At 43.6% G+C, this 20,650-nt stretch overlaps 3 protein-coding genes across 3 annotated transcripts; all 3 read left to right on the top strand.

Moving 5' to 3' along the window:
• The first annotated feature begins 4,596 nt into the window (after nt 1-4,596).
• On the top strand, nt 4,597-7,962 carry LOC131127602 (uncharacterized). Its single transcript, XM_058069660.2, has 2 exons — nt 4,597-4,962; nt 5,998-7,962. Exons 1-2 carry the CDS (start codon nt 4,779-4,781, stop codon nt 7,221-7,223), a joined length of 1,410 nt encoding a protein of 469 aa, XP_057925643.2. The 5' UTR covers nt 4,597-4,778; the 3' UTR covers nt 7,224-7,962.
• A 1,801-nt stretch (nt 7,963-9,763) lies between these two features.
• Nucleotides 9,764-17,275, top strand: LOC131127592 (uncharacterized). The gene is made up of 4 exons (XM_058069643.2): nt 9,764-10,196; nt 11,463-12,934; nt 14,699-14,894; nt 15,961-17,275. Exons 1-4 carry the CDS (start codon nt 9,764-9,766, stop codon nt 17,100-17,102), a joined length of 3,243 nt encoding a protein of 1,080 aa, XP_057925626.2. The 3' UTR covers nt 17,103-17,275.
• A 145-nt stretch (nt 17,276-17,420) lies between these two features.
• LOC131127613 (uncharacterized) lies at nt 17,421-20,431 on the top strand. The gene is made up of 2 exons (XM_058069672.2): nt 17,421-17,839; nt 18,631-20,431. The coding sequence occupies exons 1-2, from the start codon at nt 17,629-17,631 to the stop codon at nt 19,545-19,547; spliced, it is 1,128 nt and encodes a 375-aa protein (XP_057925655.2). The 5' UTR covers nt 17,421-17,628; the 3' UTR covers nt 19,548-20,431.
• The last annotated feature ends 219 nt before the right edge of the window (nt 20,432-20,650 follow it).

The following is a 20,650-nucleotide window of genomic DNA, read 5'->3' as shown; positions in this document are numbered from 1 at the left end:
CAACAACTTTTTTATGCATTTTAATTCGTCCATCTATTTTCTACTGCAATACGGCCGACCATATCCATCTTTCCTGATATTTTCCAGGTCAAACACCAAAACTCGATTATTACTGGGTAATGCGGTAGTCTACCTCGGTCATTGAGATGTCAACATGTAAATATAAACTTTTCTCCTTTAGTCAAATAGTCACCTAGCTAAAGCTGCAGAACCAAGCCTTCTGGCAAAGATGGTCAAAAGAATGAAATATACTGAGTATGGTGCAAAATTATGCAGCAGCAGAAGTTGTATTAATGGCAACAAGTATTTGATTTATTATTAGACACTGCGCTGCTCACGAAAGTGTGCTGGCCACACCCCATTGGCGTGCGGTAGTGTGCCTGGTCTACACAATTAGAGCCCATTATCTAAAACTGTTGGTCTTACATAAAAATGCACACATTTTATTGCATTCAATGTTTAAAAAAATGTATATGGCTCTCACAGATACACATTTTAAAATATCTGGCCTTCATGGCTCTCTTAGCCAAAAAGGTTCCCGACCCCTGCTGTAGAGGGAACTTTACCTCATGTTGCTGATGGACTTGACTTGCTTTGGCTGCTTCCACAGGAGGATGGGAGACTTGTATTTGATGTGATGGAAAAGTGGTTCACTTAAAGGGTTAAGTGCAACTGGTGGATGGAGAGATTTTGAATAAACTTGAAGTCTTGCTTGTGCTGCAACATGCCTTTTAAGTTCTTCTAGTCGTTCCACTTCTCTTCTTTTCTTTTTCATCCTCATTTTTCTCTCAGCACTTTCTGCTATAAACTACACTCTTGTTTTTAGCACTTTCTGCTTCAAATTCCCTTTCTTTAGCTTCTGTATCAGCTTTTAAGACTTGTTCTTCCACCTCATGTCTTTGAATTTCTTCCCTTTGTTGATTTTGTACATTTACTATTTTTATCACCTTTTGCGTAGCCAAAGCTTCGGCTGCTGCTTGTTTAGCATTGAGGGACAGAATGGAAGAGTGTTGGGATGATTTGGAAGAAGTCACTGACTTTGCGGTTTGAGCTGAGAATACACTAGACGCTACTGTGCTTCCAAACACTGATTTATCATCAGGCCACGGTATGTCTCCTGAATCATATCCATTGTGAAAATGTTGAGCCTTTACATTCGCAATCTTGCTGAGTGCTTGGCATGTGTCATTCATTCTCCGGATGTCAGATTCAGGACTTGAAATTGATCTTATCTCAAGGTAGGTATTGTCAATGTCGACTTGGAAGGTGTTGATTCCATTTATGATCTCATCAATCAGGTCCTCGGCATCATTGCTCTTAATGGACCTTTTCAATCAATTGATGTGATATTTCCATCTTGTATACAGCTTCACAAACTTTGTGTTCAGATTGGTCACTTTATCATCTAGCAGAGAACGTCCTCTTTCAGTGAGCTTTTGCATGCGTCCAATTTTCTTAATTTCAGGAGGGATTTGTGCGTCATCCATACAAACCTGAGATTGTGTGTCTTCACTGAGCTCACCCACATCCACGTACTGTGATAGGGTCATCTGCTTTGCATCACTTTCTTTGTCTGCATGTGTGTCCTCTTCATTTGGCAGAAGGGTCTTTTCTTTTTTGTACGGCGTGTTAAATGTGTCAGTGTATGATGTGATCCTTTTACAGTGACATTTACACTTCTTAAGCAGTTGTCCTACTCATACCTTTCTCAAAATGCACGAGCGCCACCTAACGGCCGTAACTGTCCTTATCTTAAGGAAGTGATGAAGTTCATTTGCTATCATTCAAAATAAAGGTATACATTTCAAAATAACAGCGTTACAGCTGCAGTCACAACCATTCTAGAAATCCCATCAGTCTTGGAGAGCATTATCCTTCTTTGTAAGGTGAGGTCCTTCTGAATATAGATTTAGCCCTTCACACTTTTGGAGAGAAGTTCTCAGTTAGCCGCTCACTTGTAGACCTATGGATTGCAACCCCAAGATACCGAAGAAAGTTTTTAACTGTAATTCCGCAGACCGATTGCTTGTCTGTCTCATGAATGAACAAAATTCCACATTTCTTTCTATTGATGACTAAACCAGAAGCCTTGGAAAAAGCCTCCAAACCCTCCAAGGCTGATGGGATCTGCTGATAATTTCTTAGAAATATACATGTATCATCTGCTAGTTGACTAATTAATAATGAGTGCTCTCCAATACTGATCCCTTGCACATGAATACAGTTTACAATGTGTAGGTTCAACATCTCAGCTGCAATTAAAAACAAATAAGGAGAAATTGGGCCACCTTGTCTTATACCTCGATTAAGAGGAACCTTCAGATGAAGCAACGCTACGATTAATACCTTTTTATATATAGTCTGGACCACCTCCAAAGCCCAGGTGGCCCAGAGCTGTATATATGAACTCATGTTCCACAGAGGCAAATGCCTTGTAAAAATCTAAAAACAGAATGAGTGCTCCATCATCAACAAGATGTGAATAATCTATCATATCCAGCACTAGACGGACATTGTCAGATATGTGATGGCCTTTCATGAAACCTGACTGTGTAACTGAGATGATCTCTTCCAAACAAGGTCGTATTCTTTTAGCATATAGGGACGTCAAAATTTTGTAGTCTGAATTCAGCAAAGTAATGGGTTTCCAATCTTCAATATAGAGAATATCCTTATTGGGTTTCGGCAAAAGAGTAATGATGCCCTGTTTCATTGTTTCTGGTAATTGGCCTCTAGGTAGAGCTTCACTGAAGACACACAAAAGCAAATCTTTGATCTCATTCCAAAATGTTTTGTCGAATTCAAAAGGTAAACCATCAGGGCCAGGCCAGGACTTTTATTAAGGGGTGCTTTGTTTACAATGTTATCCATTTCATTTATTGTTATGGGGCTGTCACATTTGGCAGAGTTATAAGAAGATATTTTTGGTATGAAGGGATGAATTGTTTGAAAAAATCATTTACATTCCTCACTATCAAAAGATGAGGAGTACAGCTTTTGATAAAAGTTTGACACATATGTTTAAATTGCTTTGTTATCGGAAAGAATATAATTTATGTAAAGTTTATCAATTCTTTTAGTAGACCCACGTTTCTTCTCCAAGCTATAAAAATAAATTGAATTTTTCTCTTGGTAACCCAGATGTCTGAATTGAATGATGTTTTCCCCCTGTCACTTTACAGAGTTAGAGGGAAACAGTTTTTACATTGTATGCTGAGTGACAAACTCTGAAATGTAAAAATCTAACACAGATTTATCCTATCTTCTCAAAATGGACCAAAAGTTATTGCTGAGAGTTGTCATTGATGAAGAAGATATTAGAAAAGTAACTTTAAATGAAAGACCTGATTCCATTGAAGATTTAAAAGTGCAACTGAAGGATAAACTATTGCTGCAGTATGACTTTAAACTGCAGCATGAAGATCAAGACTTCAGTAATGCTCTTTGCAATCTCACTGAAATAACAGACTTGCCTGATAAAGCTACACTGAAAATCATCCCTCTCGTGACTCTGCATGTAACAGCCCTGTCATCACCAACCACAACTTCAGACACAGAGTGCAGCACCGCAAACACTGAGATCCTCTCTAGTGCTGGAACATCACCATTGTTGAGGGAACAGTGGCCAGATTTCTTTGACATACCCAATTTCTCAGGTGATGTTGCATACAGACTCAGACAAGGAGATCTTGCTTATATGAAAGATGGCACACAAACAGCTCTGACAAGAGATATGAAGCATGACATACTGGAAAAGCTTACAGAGACAATGTACTCTTACAAGCCTTATCCTGAAGACGACAACTTCAAAAGCATTGATTAGTAAGCACCCTGGTCTAACTGAGCCTGGTCCTCAGCCTGGATGGTATGGCTGGAAGAACAGTCTTAAATTTAAGATGGCTAACTACCGAACTAAGCTTCGAAAAGCTGGATATGAGGATGTCTCAATCAATGGGGGTAAAAGGAGCAAAGGCATCCCAGAGGGAGACTCATCCAGCAAGAACATTAAACGGCCAAAAAGGAGCGAAGTGGGAGCAGACATAGACGCACACACAGACACACTCCCAGACACACTCTCACACACCCCGGGGTCTATGACCCCAGCCTGAACAGCGGCAACACCCTCCCACTGCCCGCCTGCTCTCTCACCTGCCTCACCTAAACCTGTCTCCCGTCTGTCGCCAACGCCAGCGTCAAGCAGAAGCAGTCCAACCAGCATGGGCGGCTTGGAGGGACACAAGTAGCAGCTGCCTGGCCGAGCAGCATGCGGCGCCAGCTGTGGTCGTGGTAAAAACTCAGGTGTGGAGGAGGTGGTTGGCCTGGAAGAAGTTCTGGCAAACCGTCCAAAGCAGCGCTCGGTCCGCTGTGACAGCGGGGACAGTAGGGGCTTTGAGGCCCTTCTCAATTCCACTGACATACCGTAACCTGAACAGGTAATTACTTGCACACACATTATTATTATTTTATTTATTATGTTATTATTTTATTATTATTATTTTATTATTATTATGTTATTGATTTGCCATTAAAAAAATAATAAATTGGGGGACAACTATTTTACAATGTAGCACACACACCTTATGTGATTTTGTGAAGTCTTTGCATGCAGGCCAGCTTGAGCAGCCTTCGATACATCCGCAAGATGGCGACGGTATGACGCAATGGACGCTCGAGCTGCTGTAAAGCCGCCATAGAAGACGAAAAAGGCGGAAGTCCGCAAAGGAAGACGGTCAAGGCGCCTTGCGGACGAGGGTTCATCGCGAAAATACGACCTTAAAATGCTGCCTACCAAAGACTTTGTAAGGCAGAGACTGATGGTGGCTGCCGATGAAATATTCGGCATGTTTGAAGGAACGATCGCGTCGTACGAGGAGGAACTTTCTCGATTACGGGGGGAGAATGAGCGGCAACGACAACAACTGGAAGCTGTTAGCAAAAGTCCAAATGTTGTCCACGTCCAAGGTATGCTGACATGTGACAACTGTTGTTTATCACAAACACAACGGTGGACCTGTGGCTCGATTCGTGATCGCGTCTGGCTCTCAAGACGTTTATTAACGTTTATTCATAGTTTCATTTCAAACTTCTTAGCCTATGTAGACGTGTTGCCTTGTCCCAAGTGTAGTCCGGGTGCTTTTCTTTGGGCCCACGGTGCATTCTAAAACAACATTCTTCCAAATAAAGAAACAATTTAAATCAGTAGTAGTAACTACCAGAATAAGTAACAGTAACAGTATCGTGATAGTCCAAAATTATGGTGAAATTATGAGGAAAAACGTGTCATTTTAGTAGCACAGCGTTGAAATATGAAATAAAATATGTTTCTTAAAATGCAGTCAAATTATGAGAAACAAAACAAAGTTGGATTTCCAAGAAAGTTGAAATATTTGGAAAAGTAAAAAAAAAAATTTTCATTTTCTGAGTCGAAAGTCAAAATAATAAGAGGAAAAAAGACGTAATTTCACGGTTTAATATGAAACAAATGAATATTTACTTGTCATATTATGAGAATAAAGTAAAAAATATTTTCAGAATAAAGTCAGAATATTTAAAAAAAGAAATAGCTATTTTTTGGCTGACACTTTAAAGTCAAATATCAAAAAGGTCTGTTCAAATATGACAATAAAACTATTTTATTCTAAGTTGTTGGTCATGCTTAAACATGTACACATTTGGTCGTATTCATTGTTCAGAAATGCCATCTGGCTCTCACGGAAATCCATGAGCAGCATAGGGTTAGCAAAGGTTGGCAAAGGTTTGGGATGTTGGGCCCACACCAGTCGGTGAGAAGGATCCGTGCCAGCCTTGTGCGGGTCTGTGACTCCTGCCTCCCGGTCAGCCTCACCTGCCGCAGTGTGACAACACTTTTCGATGGTCTAATGTCCAAAAAAACATTTAACGCTTACATTAATAGTTGCAATTGGAAAACATCTTGATATGATTGCAAATTGTTGTTCTGGAGGGACTATGTCATATTTGTGTTGCTTGTGCCTGCAGGTGTCCAGCAGCCGACTGGTCTCCAAGAAGAACGTCCTACTCCCCAGTACTCCCACGTTAAAGACGAGGAGGATCCCCAGCCCCCCCATGTTAAAGAGGAAGAGGAGGAGCTCTGGATCACTCAGGAGAGAGAGTGTCTTCTAGGCTCGGACAAGGCTGATCTCTCCAAGCTGCCGCTGACCGTTGTCTCTGTGAAGACCGAAGACCGTGAGGACAAACCACTCGAGTCCGCACGGCTTCATTGCAGTCTGGGTGAGGAGAACAGAGGGGCGGAGCGTCCAGAAGCTGATGGAGACCACCGTAGAGGATCACAAGCTGACAACCTCTTAGCTCCGTTATCAGACAGTGACGAGGATGAAGACGGGGACGACACCCGAGAATTCGCAAGCAGCGATACGGACTGTGACGGTGATACGAGGACTCGCGCTGGCAACAAACGCTCTGAATGCGCTAAAAGGAAGACGGGGAAGAAAGATTTGACCTGCTCGGTTTGCGATAAAAGCTTTTCTAAAAAGCGCTATTTGACTCGGCACGTCAGGACGCACACGGGAGAAAAAACCTTTGGTTGTTCAGTTTGCGGTCAAAGATTCTCTCAGCAGACACACGCGCTCTCGCACATGAGAACGCACACGGGAGAAAAACCTTTTAGTTGCTCAGTTTGCGGCGACAAATTTGTGCAGAGTTCCACCTTGACCAGACACATGAGAACGCACACAGGAGAAAAACCTTTTAGTTGCTCAGTGTGTGGCGACACCTTCGCTCAGAGGAACAGTTTGAATAGACACATAAGAACGCACACTGGAGAAAAACCCTTTTGTTGCTCCTTCTGCGGGAAAAACTTTTCCTGCAAGAACAACATGAACGTGCACGTGAGAACGCACACGGTGGAAAAACCTTTCAGCTGTTCAGTTTGTGGGGAACGGTTCTCCCAAAAGTCAAACATGGTGAAACATGTGCGAACGCACACGGGGGAAAAGCCTTTCGCTTGTCCCGTTTGCGGAGAGCGCTTCTCTCAGAAGTCCAACATGGTGAAGCACATGCGGACGCACACGGGGGAAAAGCCTTTCACTTGTTTGGTCTGCGGCGAAAGATTCTCTCAGAAGTCCAACATGGTGAAACACGCCAGAACGCACACAGAAGAGAAAACGTATTCCTGTTCTTTTTGCGCCAAGGCCTTCACTCGGCACGATACTTTGGTGGAACACATGCGCAATCACACAGGATAACGAAATGTTTCATCCTGATCCATTACATTTCATCCCTAGTTAGCCCCTAGAAACACCAATCGCCAATAGAAACACGTTTTCATCTGTAATAATTGGTGGTAAACAATGCTATATGCAACTCCAACCATAACTCAAATTGTATTGAAGGGATATCACATTTGGGAATGTGGGCCATTATTTTGTTCCAAAAATATAATATATAGTTAGAAATCCCACCTTTTTTGCATGTTTAGTGCAAGTGCTGATTTGTCCCACTTTGTTGGACAGTCCTTGAACGCACCTTCAGGGCTAATGTGCATATTGGTGTGGTACACCTCTCTGAACAACAAACTCCAGGCTGGTGGATGCTGTCTCCATATTCATTCTGTTAATTTGATGTTGTTCCTGTCAGTTTTACACAATACATAGTACACAAGATCAGTTTATGGCTATAATGTTTGTATGGTTTGCTGATGTGTTGAAAATCTTTCCCGGTGACGAGCTAGCACGCTGCTAATGCTATTTACACCCATTCTCCTCCTGAGACACCAAAAAACCCACACTGGAGAAAAACTTTTTGTTGCTCAGTTTACAGTAGAGGTTAGTAAGAAAAGTATTGACAGCCCACACAGCGGACAATATAATATATATATATATATATATACTATATATATATATATATATATATATATATAAATTGTAATGTCACACTCAGCTGTGTCTGAAAGTTAGTGTGCTGCTAAAACGTTATTTTGAGTACTGTTACTATTCATATAATTATCATGAAATTGTGTAAGCTGTGGAATTTTTACAATTGTACTCAAATAAACTGAAATAAACCTGAAAACTTCAAAAGTTTGTCTTTTTCAGATGTAGGCTACCTGGCATATTATTGGACAGCTCATATGCGTTCCGTGCATACGTAAGTGGCAAGATATTTCAGAATTTGAGAGCCAGTTTACTTCCCATTTGTATGGAACATGCATTTGTGGAAAAGCACAAGCTGCCGTAGTTGGGAGGGCAAGGTGAGTAGCGGAGAGGAGACGTGAAAACGGCAGAGCATGTGAACATTGTCAGTCCAATGAATGGGAAATTTACATTAAAAAAACCCACATTGACACAAATAAAGTGATGTGCCCTCTTTGACAGGAGTTTGCCTACCAAGTTTAGCCAAGCACATCAACTCCGGTTCTCTGTGAATTTGTTTGTTAGGATGTTTTTCATGATATTATGCATGCTCGTTGGGTTGAAGGCTTTTGCTCTTGTCAGATGCAGATGCCTTTGTGGGACAAATGTTTCCATATTGCCCCGCAGATGGACAGAAAAAGTCCCAAACTCACAAGACGTTGGACCGTGGAAAATCGGGTCGCGGTGGCAGTAAGTCAGTTCACATTTCTCCTGCTGATAAGCTCCATAGTAGCCAGCCAAGTGCTCGTGGGGGCTAATGCACTTCTATTTCCTAAATGACGTGCTAGCTGGGCAGCTAATCTGTCCTTATCACTGTCAGAAAAGCGTATCAAAAATTGAAGGAAAATTGGAATCAACCAAAAAAGGTTGAGCAAGTGATTGCAAAGCATGATTGAAACGCATGGTAGAGTGTCTATCAATGTTAATACTAAAATGACTGTTATTATTTTAGCATTGCTAATGTGCTAACACTTAACATGCCAACACAAAGTGTTTCTCTGATTTATACTTGTATAAACGGTTAAAATTGGTAATGTTAATATTAGCATGCGGGGCGGCACGGCGGTTTAGTGGTTAGAGTGCAGACCTCACAGCTAGGAGACCAGGGTTCAATTCCCCGTGCATGCGTGGGTTTTCTCCGGGTACTCCGGTTTCCTCCCCCATTCCAAAAACATGCTAGGTTAATTGGCCACTCCAAATTGTCCATAGGTATGAATGTGAGTGTGAATGGTTGTTTGTCTATGTGTGCTCTCTGATTGGCTGGCGACCAGTCCAGGGTGTACCCCGCCTCTTGCCCGAAGACAGGATATGCTCCAGCACCCCCGCGACCCTTGTGAGGAAAAAGCGGTAGAAAATGAATGAATGAATGCCAACATAGTAACACTTAACATGATAACAAAGTGTTTCTATGATTTATACTTGTAAAAACGGTTAAAATTGGTACATGCTAATGTTACCATGTGAGCCATGCCAACATGGTAACACTTAACATGATAGCATGAAGTTTTTCTATAAATGGCTAAAAATGCTAATGTTGACATGCAACACCTAGCTTAGTAGCTAAGTGTCTCTCTATGTTGATGCTCATAAAATTGGCACAGAAAGCTATTATTTAAATGTTAACTATCAATGTTAGCATTGTCATCAAAAACGAGAAAGACGAAAGTTCGTAGAGGCTTCTTAATCTTGCCTATGAACATTGGAATACACTATTTAAGAGCCCCAAACATAATGTTTTTTGGGAAAGCGCCGTTTCATTCAATGCCCGGGACAGCAAATCCTTTTCCTGTTTATATTCTAATGTCCAATCACGGAAAAGAACGGCGTCATGTGGGTCTTGTGACGCCTTTGGACTCGCTCAGAATTTTACCCGCATGCATAGGGAATCAAACCGAGAAAAGAACACAATTGAGGTGTTTGCTGGGAAAGAACCAAACATCTCCATTGCAGCTCGTTTGTCTTTGTCAGCGTTCGCCTTGAGCAGATTTTCTTACCACCGCAAGGCGAAAGCAGTGCAGCGTCGTGGATTCTTTTCCCGCCACGAAACGGCAATCGAAGAAGTAAAGGCGGAAGTTAGCAAGACGACCCCGAGAAGACAAAGCCCTCGGTTGACGGAGTCGCGAAAAGCAGCATCAGACATGTTGTTCAACAGAGAGTTCATTAGGGAACGATTGATGCAAGCAGCCGATGAAATATTCGGGCTGTTTGAAAGAACGAAAGCGTCGTACGAAGAGGAACTTTGTCGAATGAGAGAGGAGAACCAGCTACAGCGACAACAACTGGAAGCTTTGTGCAAGACCGTCGAAGGTGTGTTTTTATCATACTTTGTGTCGTCAGTAATCTCAGAGCACCATTTGCTCTTATTCGACAACAAGCAGGCTGTTTAGAGTCCTTGAGTTCAGATGCGTTACGTTTGCTAATGCTAATACTCTCCGGGGGTCCCCAGGAGCCCTCCCATTGGCCGACTGACACGAGTCAGTCACAGACACGCGTTCCAATAGCAGTTCGAATTGTTCCCTCGGCACTTGATATGACGTCACGCGAAGGCCACTTGCGGAGCGGAGGGAAAGGAAATCGGAAAGACTTGGTCTTCGGACTTTACCCAAAAATGGACGCTGACTGAATTCATTTTTCCGATAAGGAATCTCATCCATTACAGAAAGCCAAAAATACCAACACAACTCGTTTTTATAGTTTCAGTCATATTAATTATTAGTTATATGATTCTAGCTTTACACTCACATGAACTATAAAGGCATATAAACTATAAATAAACTATAAATGAAAGGGATTTCTTTTTTAATGGCCGGTTCAGGCTCCCAGGTGTTTCTTCAGGGGGACCTATGATGCTTTTTCCACATTTCTGACCTATAAATGGAGTTAGAATGTTGGGTTCTGATGTTAAACAATGGCAACATTTCAGATAAGGAGGTTTGCACATTTCGAAGTGAGTCTTGAAGTAACCTCTTTTCTTGAGAAACCTGTGCATTGTCCAGCCTCTACTTCCGAATGGGATTGGGGGTCCAAACATGGCTGGATGTTGAAGCCCACATTTTAAAAAGATACATTGTCCTTTATTATCAACAGCTATCAAGTCAGTTTGGCAGCTAGCGGCACAACACCGGAAGTCCTCCTGAGCAGTCGGGAGTGTGACCAACCGTGGTGGAGTGGGCGTGCCTGGAGGTGGAATACATTAAGAAAGACCGTTTTCATGGGAAGCATGACATCCAAAGAAATACAGCCGAATAGGTGCAGACTATGGAAGATCTAGAAAGTTGTGTGTGCTCGGGGGGCACCTCGCAGCTTAAGTCTACAAACGCTTTTCGAGGTAGACGGTGGACTTGGTTCAGTATATTTTTCATTAAAATAGTAGTCATGCCAAAACATCTTGTTGCTGCTGGATGTTCACAGTACCCCTCAATTTTGTTTAAAATTCATCCTGTTTATCTGTGGTCATGAAAGAGTTGCTAAACAACAAATCAAATAGCGGCCCAAGACGATGGCATATTCCTGCATGTGGAGTGGTTGGGACTATATTACATATCTGAGCTAAAGTGCGTTTGTGTCCTGCAGACGTCCAGCAGCTGACCAGTCGCCAGGAAGAATGTACATCCCAGGCAAAGTTGGGTAGCTCCGCTTTGGAACAGGAGGATCGCCAGCCCCCCCACATCAAGGAGGAAGATGATCCCCAGCTCCCCCACCTTAAAGAGGAAGAGCAGGAACTGTGGACCATGCAGGAGGGAGAGCGTCTTGTCGGACTGCAGGAAGCTGACCTGACTGTTGTCTCTGTGAAGACTGAAGACGATGAAGCAGAAAACCTCTTAGCACCACTGTCAGATAGCGACGATACGTCACGCTCCCCTGATGCGGGAGACGGGGACCACGCCCGAGAATCTGTGAGCGGCAATGTGGAATGTGAAGGTTCTCCAACAGGCAGTACGCAGCCTGCTAAGAAGACGGGTAAAGAACGGCTCACCTGCACAGTGTGCGACAAAAGCTTTTCTTATAATTGTGATTTCAATCGCCACATGCGGACACACACCGGAGAGAAACCCTTTGTTTGCGCAGTTTGTGGTCATAAATTTGCGGAAAATTACATTTTGACAGAACACATGAGAACGCACACAGGTGAAAAACCTTTTAGTTGTTCATTTTGCGAGAAAACATTCTCGCAAAAGTCAAACATGGTGTCGCACATAAGAACTCACACGGGGGAGAAACCTTTCAGCTGCTTGATTTGCGGTAAAATCTTTTCTCAAAGGTGCAACCTGAGCTTACACATGAGAACGCACAGCAGAGAAAAACCTTTTGACTGCTCATTGTGCGGCAAAAGCTTCACTCACAAGGTCAACATGCTGTCACACATGAGGACGCACACGGGGGAAAAACCTTTTAGTTGCTCAGTTTGTGACAAAAGATTCACTCACAAGGTGAACATGCTGTCACACATGGGGACACACGCATCGGAAAAACCCTTCAGTTGCTCCATTTGTGGTAAAAAGTACATTTACAAAGTGAGTATGGTATCACACATGAGGACGCATACGGGAGAAAAACCTTTTAGTTGTTCCATATGCGGTGAAAGTTTTTCTCACCAGTGGCATTTGACTCGACACACGCAGGGACACACGGGAGACAAATCCTTCAGTTGCTTAGTCTGTGGCAAGAAATTTGCTCGAAAGGACATCTTGATTAAGCACAGACGAACGCACACGGGCGAAAAACCCTTCAGCTGCTCGGTTTGCTGCGACAGCTTCTCTAATAAGAGCAATCTGAATGTGCACATGCGGACGCACACCGGGGAAAAACCCTACAGTTGCTCGCTTTGCACAAAAACATTCAATCAGAAGGCGCACATGCTGTCACACGTGAGGACGCACACGGGAGAGAAACCCTTTGTTTGCTCGCTGTGCGGGGACAGCTTTTCCTGTAAGAGGAATTTCACTCGGCACATGAGGGGACACACCGGCGAAAAACTCAGCTGCTCCGTTTGTGGTAAGAGTTATTCTTATGAGAAAAGCTTGGCAGCGCACTTGCTGACACATGATGGAGAATAAAGGTTGAATGCCGCACAAGAGAAAGCGCCGAGAAGGTGACCATGTGCCGTGAGTATGACACCCGATAATGGGCACCCCTGATGATTTGCATCATTTCTGTGAATAAACCAATCCTTACTTGGATCTATTATTGCTGTCTGACATATGACATGCTATCTGATGTGCATGCGTGGGATGCAGCAAATCCAAATTAGGGAGGTGCAGACATTTGGGCACCCCTGTCATGTTGATTCCAACACCTCTGTCCACAAGCACCGGTTAATTAGGAACACAAAATGGCTTCTGTGTCCTCATTCAGCCTTGAATTTCTTCGCCGGATGCATCCAATCATTTAATCAAAGGTATTTATTAAGGTTGGTGAAGACGGGCAATGTGGGTGGGGGCTCTCAAAATCAGCTGTCCAATGACCTGAAAGTGAAGATTGTTCAACATCATGGTGTACGTGAAGGTTACAGACAGGCTACCTCAGATTTCAGTTGTGAAGAACATAACAAGGAAACGAAAGATGACAACATGCTGTTATTGTTACGGCCAGAAGTGGTTGGTGAGGTGGTCGGTCAGTGAGGCGAAGGATGGTGAGAACTGTCCAAGACAAGTCACAGACCACAGACACACAAAGAACTCTGACATCACCTTGGCTTCTGTTAAAATGCTGAAAATGATGGAAGTCACCAGAGGTGCCCAAACTTCAAAGGGCCCCAATCCTACTCATTTCAGGGACGTCTAAGATGATGTTGGGTCTCAGTGTGGCACAATAGGAGGTTGCTTTAAAAGGAATCGGCCATAAATCTCAGGCTTTGTACCTTTGGGCCCAAACGCTCTGTTGCCATTGATAAGGGCGTACCCAGCTGTTCTTGTCCTATGGGTCACTACCCCCAGCTTGTGACTGCAGGTAAGTGTAGGAACGTAGAGTAGATTGGAAGATGGGGAAGGAACTCCAGTGCATGGTCCCTGACTTGGAGGTGCTGATCCTGTTTTTAGTACAAAAACGCGTCCAAACCCTCGCACCCTCGTTACCCCGGGCGTGCAAGACCACACTCCTGTTTCAAGCAGCCTGAGCGCTTCGAGCGTTTAAAGGGTCCAGACGTCCAAGTCAGGGCGAGGGGAACTTCCTGTGTAGAGACGGCTTTGTTCCATCCAGATCGACCCCGACCCCAAAAGGGGCTTCCCCTCCACTTTGGTTTGTTGCTCTTGCTAAGGACCTGGGACTGTTTACTCAACTGTTGTTTTTTTTAGGGTATATACCGGAATTGCCTGAAGAGAAGTCTCATTTGTCATAGGACAATTTGTCACTTCTGTGAGAATCCTGTTTGGTTTATTTGTTATTTTGCTAAAACCAAATGGCTCAGTAACATAATGCATCACTTGCATTAGCTTGGAGTCGGCTAGCATAAAAGTAGCTTGGCTCGACCGCAGCTGCCTATGGGGGCCCAATCTGACTTTTTATTTATTTGGACTATTTCTTTTTTGCCACAAGCTCAGAAATCCTGTGGAAGGCACCCCCGCCCCCCTTCATGTCAAGTAACTTATTCTGCTGTTTGTTGTTTTTTTACATGATGTATGTAATGTAATGACATTTTATGTTTGTGCCGCACACGTTCTCTGTAATAAAAGACTTGGACAGTCCTTCAACTCCACCGCTAGATAGCAGCAGCGCGAATTGATTGGCATTAAAGCCGCACGCGAAGAAGCTGGGTGGGGAGGGAAAGGCGGAAGTCAGCAACGAAAGAACAACGCTCGATGTTTCCCTAGTGGAAAAGCTGCTGGAAAATGTTGAGAAAGTTGGTGAAAGAGCGGCTCGTGGCGGCGGCGGACGAAATATTGGCGCTGTTCGAAAGAACGCTAGCGTCGTACGAGGATGAACTTTGTCGAGCGAGAGAAGAGAACGAGCGACACCGACAGCAACTGGAAGCCGTTAGCAAGACTCAAATTGTGCTGCACATTGAAGGTATTTTTACGAACCTTTCTACGTCATCATTTCCTACTAATACATTTAAGAGGGATACTTTATTTCGCTCCTATACGGAGGCGGGAAGACGACATGAACGAGTAGGGTAAATATATAATCCAAGATGGCGGCCAAGATGGTACGCCATTGACGTGTCATGTCGGGTCGCACATTCTGAAAATCCAACAAAGGTCAATTTTCTATATTTTCAACCTTTAGGCCACGTTAGACCTGGTCCCCTTGTAAAACCACTAGCCGTAGTATTCTCAAAATTGGACTGGATTAATAAACAGACCCATAAGGTTCATAAAAACGAACCTTTATTCTACTTGTGAAAATCCAACAAAGGTCCATTTTCTATGTTTTCAACCAAAACTGGACTGGATTAAAATACAGACCAATAAGGTTAATAAAAACAAACCTTTATTCTACTTGTGAAAATCCAACAAAGGTCCATTTTCTCTGTTTAGTTCCCTTTAGTCCACATTAGACCTGGTCCCCTTGGAAAACCACGAGCCTTATACAAACACTCCCCTTACAAACACTTCCCCTTAAGCGCCGAATCGGAAGCCAAGCTCAGCATTGAACAATGAAATCAACCGCAGTTTTTGCCTCCGCCCCCCCCCCAAAGCAAAATCTACATATTGGATGTACGTGTATGATCATGTTATGCACGTTTGAGCTGAAGTGTGTTTGTGTTTTTCATGGGAAGCATGACATCCAAAGAAATACATCCGAATAGGTGCAGACTGTGGAAGATCTAGAAAGTTGTGTGTGCTCGGGGGGCACCTCGCAGCTTAAGTCAACAAACGCTTTTCGAGGTAGATGGCGCACTTGGTTCAGTATATTTGTGATCAAAATAGTAGTGATGCGAAAACATCGTGTTGCTGCTGGATGTTCACAGTATCCCTCTATTTTGTTTAAGATTCGTCCTTTTTATCTGTGGTCATGAAAGAGTTGCTAAACAACAAATGAAATAGCGGCCCAAGACGTGGGCATATTCCTGCATGTGGAGTTGTTGGGACTATATTACATATCTGAGCTAAAGTGCGTTTGTGTACTGCAGACGTCCAACAGGGTCGTCAAGAAGACCGCCCTCCTCCGTCACAGAGCTCCACTTTGAAGCAGGAGGCTCCCCGGCCCCCCCACGTTAAAGAAGAAGAGGAGGAACTCTGGGTCACTCGGACGGGGGAGTCAGAGGAGGTCGACCTCACCAAGTTGCCGCTGACTGTTGTCTCTGTGAAGACCGAAGACCGTGACGACGCATCAGCTGAGTCTTCACAGCTTCATCCCAGGCCCGGTGTGGAGATCAGAGGGGCGGAGCTTCCAGGCAGAAGCTCGCCACAACACGTGGAAGAAGCTGGCGGGGGCTCACACACAGACAACCTCCGAGCGCCACTGTCCGATAGCGACGACACAACATCTCACTCCGCCGAGGTCGGAGACCGGGACCACAGCCAGGAACCTTGGAGCAGTGATGCGGACCGTGAAGGCAGCACCCATTCTGAATGCTCGAAAAAGAAAATGGGCAAAAGGCCCGTGGCCTGCTCAGTGTGTGGTGAAAGTTATGCTTATTACTGTGATTTTATTCGACACATACGGACGCACAAGGGGGAAAAACCTTTCGGTTGTTCGGTGTGTGGCGAAAGATTCTCTCAGCAGTCTGTCATGGTGTTGCACATGAGAACGCACACAGGAGAGAAACATTACCGATGCTCACTCTGTTGCGACAACTTTTCCAAAAAGAGCAGTTTGAATGTGCACATGCGGTCGCACACGGGAGAAAAACCCTTCACTTGCTCGCTTTGTGCAAAAACATTTAAGCAAAAGGCACATATGGAATCACACCTGAGAACGCACACTGGAGAAAAACCTTTCAGTTGCTCGCTTTGTAACGAGAGGTTCACCTGTAAGAGGAATTTTACCCGACACTTGCGGACGCACACAGGAGAAAAACCCTTTGTTTGTTCCGTTTGTTGCAGGAGATTCTCTCAAAAGTCAAACATGGTATCACACATGAGAACGCACACGGGGGAAAAACCTTTTAGCTGCTCAGTTTGCGGTGAAAGTTTTGGTCAAAAGGTGTCTCTGATCGCACACAAAACGGCACACACGGGAGAAAAAGCCTTTGATTGCCCTGTTTGTGGTAAAAGTTATTCTTATAAGAAAAGTTTGACAGCACACATGCGGACACACAACAGCGAGTAAATGTTTTCCTGTCCGGTTTGTGCTGAATGAAGGTCAAACCACCAAAGTGTAATGGAACCTGTCAAAAGTCTATATCATATGATATAGAACATAATGGAAGATGTCTTCATTGTCAAACTCACGTGACTGTGTAGAATGTAAACAAATACATCTTACTCTTGTAAATTACAATTTGGACTGACTTCTTGCAGCTTTTCCTTCCTCCTCAGCTCTCATCTTGAGCAGTGACCATTACCGCCTCAAGATGACAGCAGCGTGATGTCATGCACCCTCCAGCTGCCGTAAAGCCTCCGTCGGTAGACGCAAAAGGCGGACGCTAGCGACGCTGCTCCAATCAGAGACTACGACTAATCTGGTTAAATTTAAATTAATTTAATTTGGTTAAAACAGTAAATAATGCTGAAAGAGTTGGTGAAGGAATATTATACAACCGGAAGCTGCTGTCGACACTTTACGACCCAGCTGCCGTAAAACCCCCTATCAAAGACGCAAAAGGCGGAAGTTAGCTGCCTCAGTGACGACGGCGATGCGGAATCGGGTTCAAATATTACAAGACAAAATGTTGAAAGAGTTGGTGAAGAAGCGACTCATGGCGGCAGCCGAGGAAATATTGGCGCTGTTTGAAAGAACGGTAGCGTCCCACGAGGAGGAACTTTCTCGAACGAGAGAGGAGAAGGAGCGACTACGACAGCAACTGGAAGCTGTTAGCAAGACTCAAACTGTGTTACACACTGAAGGTATGTTTACGTGTCTGCTAAGAAGCTACGTAACCAAAACAAATACGTTAACGATTGTAGTTTTATGAATGAAATCACAGTAGCGTAAATGTCGAATCCAAGATGGCGACCAGTGTATATACAGCATGTACACACATTGTTCTGCTTTGTCCAAGCAGTGATTCCATACAGTCTCTTGTAAAATAATTAATAATTATTCACTTTCATGTAAAAGTGAAAACAGAGTTTTACAACGGGTGTCAAATCATTCCAAATATATCTATTAAGACAAATGTGTATAAAGATTAGTCCCCATGGACCAGAGGATAAAACAATTCGATTTAGTACACATATTTCTGTTTTACATTTAATCTTAGTCCTTGCCTACTTAGAAATACATCAAAAGGCACAACCAATCATGATCGTTCCAACCTATTGCATGTTCTGCATACCGCTGATGGCGCCACACCGCTTGCTGATCGGTCTTGTTTCCGAAAGGACATCATGGGGGTGACACCTCTCCGCTAAACAAAGGAAACAAAGGCTTCTCCGGGTAGATGCTGGACTTTCTTCAGTATATTTTCATCCCAATAGTAGTCATGCCAAAATGTCGTGTTGCTGCTGGATGTATCCCAGTAATAGTCCAAGTTTGTTTTCTTTTTCCATCCCCTTTCAAAATGTGTTTATGGTGTACTTTGAAGACAAATGGTTCTTGTCAATCCATCTGCCTCTTTTTCACTGCACTTTCTTAGCCCATTGTTGTCTTAAAACTTCCTCTTACAGCTGCTGTTTGTGTTGCTTTCATCTGGCAGACATCCAGCAGCCCCCCCACTTGAAAGAGGAAGAGGAGGAACTCTGGCGCACCCAGGAGGGAGGGTGTCTTCTCGGGTCGGAGGAGGCGGATCTCACCAAGTTGCCAGTGATTGTCGTCTCTGTGAAGACCGAAGGCGAGGACGAGCCACCGCAAGCGGCCAACCTCTTGGCGCCACTGTCCGATCGCGACGACATGGCATCACACTCTTTTGGGGATGAAGACGGGGACGACACCCGAGATCCTTTGAGCAGTGATACAGACTTTGAACGTGATGCGAGGACTCCCGCTGCCAAGGAACACTCTGAATGCTCGAAAGACGAGACGGGGAAAGAACGCTTTACCTGCTCAGTTTGTGCGAAAAGTTTTTCTTATAAGAGCGCTTTGACACGACACATGCAAACCCACACGGGGGACAAACCCTTTGGATGCTCAGTTTGCGATAAACTATTCTCTCGAAAGCAACACATGGTACGACACATGAGAACACACACAGGGGAAAAACCTTTTAGTTGTCCCACATGTGGTAAAAAATTCAGCCGAAAGTCTATTATACTAACACACCTCAAAACCCACTTGGCAGAAAAACCTTTTAGCTGCTCACTGTGTGGTAAAGGGTTTACTCAAAAGGCACACATGGTGTCGCACGAAAGAACTCACACCGGAGAAAAACCCTTCAGGTGCTCACTGTGCGACAAAAGCTTCGCGCTGAAGAGCCGTTTGAACGAACACATGTTGACTCACACGGGAGAAAAACCTTTCAGCTGCTCAGTCTGCGGAAAAGGTTTCTGTCAAAAAGTAAACATGATATCGCATATGAGAACCCACACAGGGGAAAAACCTTTTGTTTGCTCGATTTGTGGCCAAAGTTATTCGTACAGGCGCGCTTTGAACGCTCACATGCAGACACACACATGAGAACAAATCTTGTGAGACTCAAAGGTAGCAACAGCAGCCCTTGCAGCCTTTCTGCTGGTGGGCTGGGAGGGAAGGACGAGGGACGGGGAACACGAGCGGGGTTGGGCATCCAGGGTACCCCCACATTCCCATTCTCTCAGGATCGTTCAAATTATTTGATTTTGATGTCTCCTTTTTATGCTCACTTCACCGACAGGAAGAAACAGGCGTGGGACGGAGCAGCCACCATCAGGGAAATCCAACATTAACGACGTCGGTCTAATGCCAACCTCTGTTCGACGTGCCTTCAAAATAAGAGTGTGGGCTAGATCCTCTTAAATTGTGTTTTAAACAATGAAATAGCCCAGTGAGAAATTCCTAATAAAGTTGATTTTATAAAAAGTAGATAATTAATGCAAAAATTCAGACATCACATCCAATAAGAATTGCATCTTAAAAGCGTCAGAATTGAGAATCGTTCGGAACCAGATTGGTTGAAATTCAAAGGATGCCCAACCCTTGACTGAACTTTATTCCAAGTTGATGAGGATGAAGGCAGGCCAAGAAGAAATATTACTGGACAAACATACAGTGCATCCGGAAAGTATTCACAGCGCTTCACTTTTTCCACATTTTGTCATGTTACAGCCTCATTCCAAATTGTATTAATTTAATCTCTTACCTCAAAATTCTACACAAAATACTCCATTATGACAATGTGAAAAAGTTTTTTTTTTACTTTTTTTGAATTTATTAAAAATAGAAAACTAAGAAATCACATTTACATAAGTATTCACAGCCTTTGCCATGAAGCTCAAAATTGAGCTCAGGTGCATCTTTTTTCTACTGATCATCCTTGAGATCTTTCTACAGCTTAATTGGAGTCCACCTGCAGTAAATTCAGTTGATTGGACATGATTTGGAAATATAATAACTGTCTATATATATATAAGGTATATATATATATATATATATATATATATATATATATATATATATATATATAAGGTCCCACAGTTGACTGTGCATGTCAGAGCACAAACACCAAGCATGAAGTCAAAAGAACTGTCTGTAGACCTGCGAGACAGGATTGTCTTGAGGCACAAATCTGGGGAAGGATACAG

Source organism: Doryrhamphus excisus, linkage group LG3, assembly GCF_037039965.1.
Source record: "Doryrhamphus excisus strain RoL-2023G ecotype Guam linkage group LG3, RoL_Dexc_Guam_v1.1, whole genome shotgun sequence".
Lineage (NCBI taxonomy): Eukaryota > Metazoa > Chordata > Actinopteri > Syngnathiformes > Syngnathidae > Doryrhamphus > Doryrhamphus excisus.
Note: the sequence above shows the minus strand (reverse complement) of the source record. Positions and strands in the feature narration are given on the sequence as shown.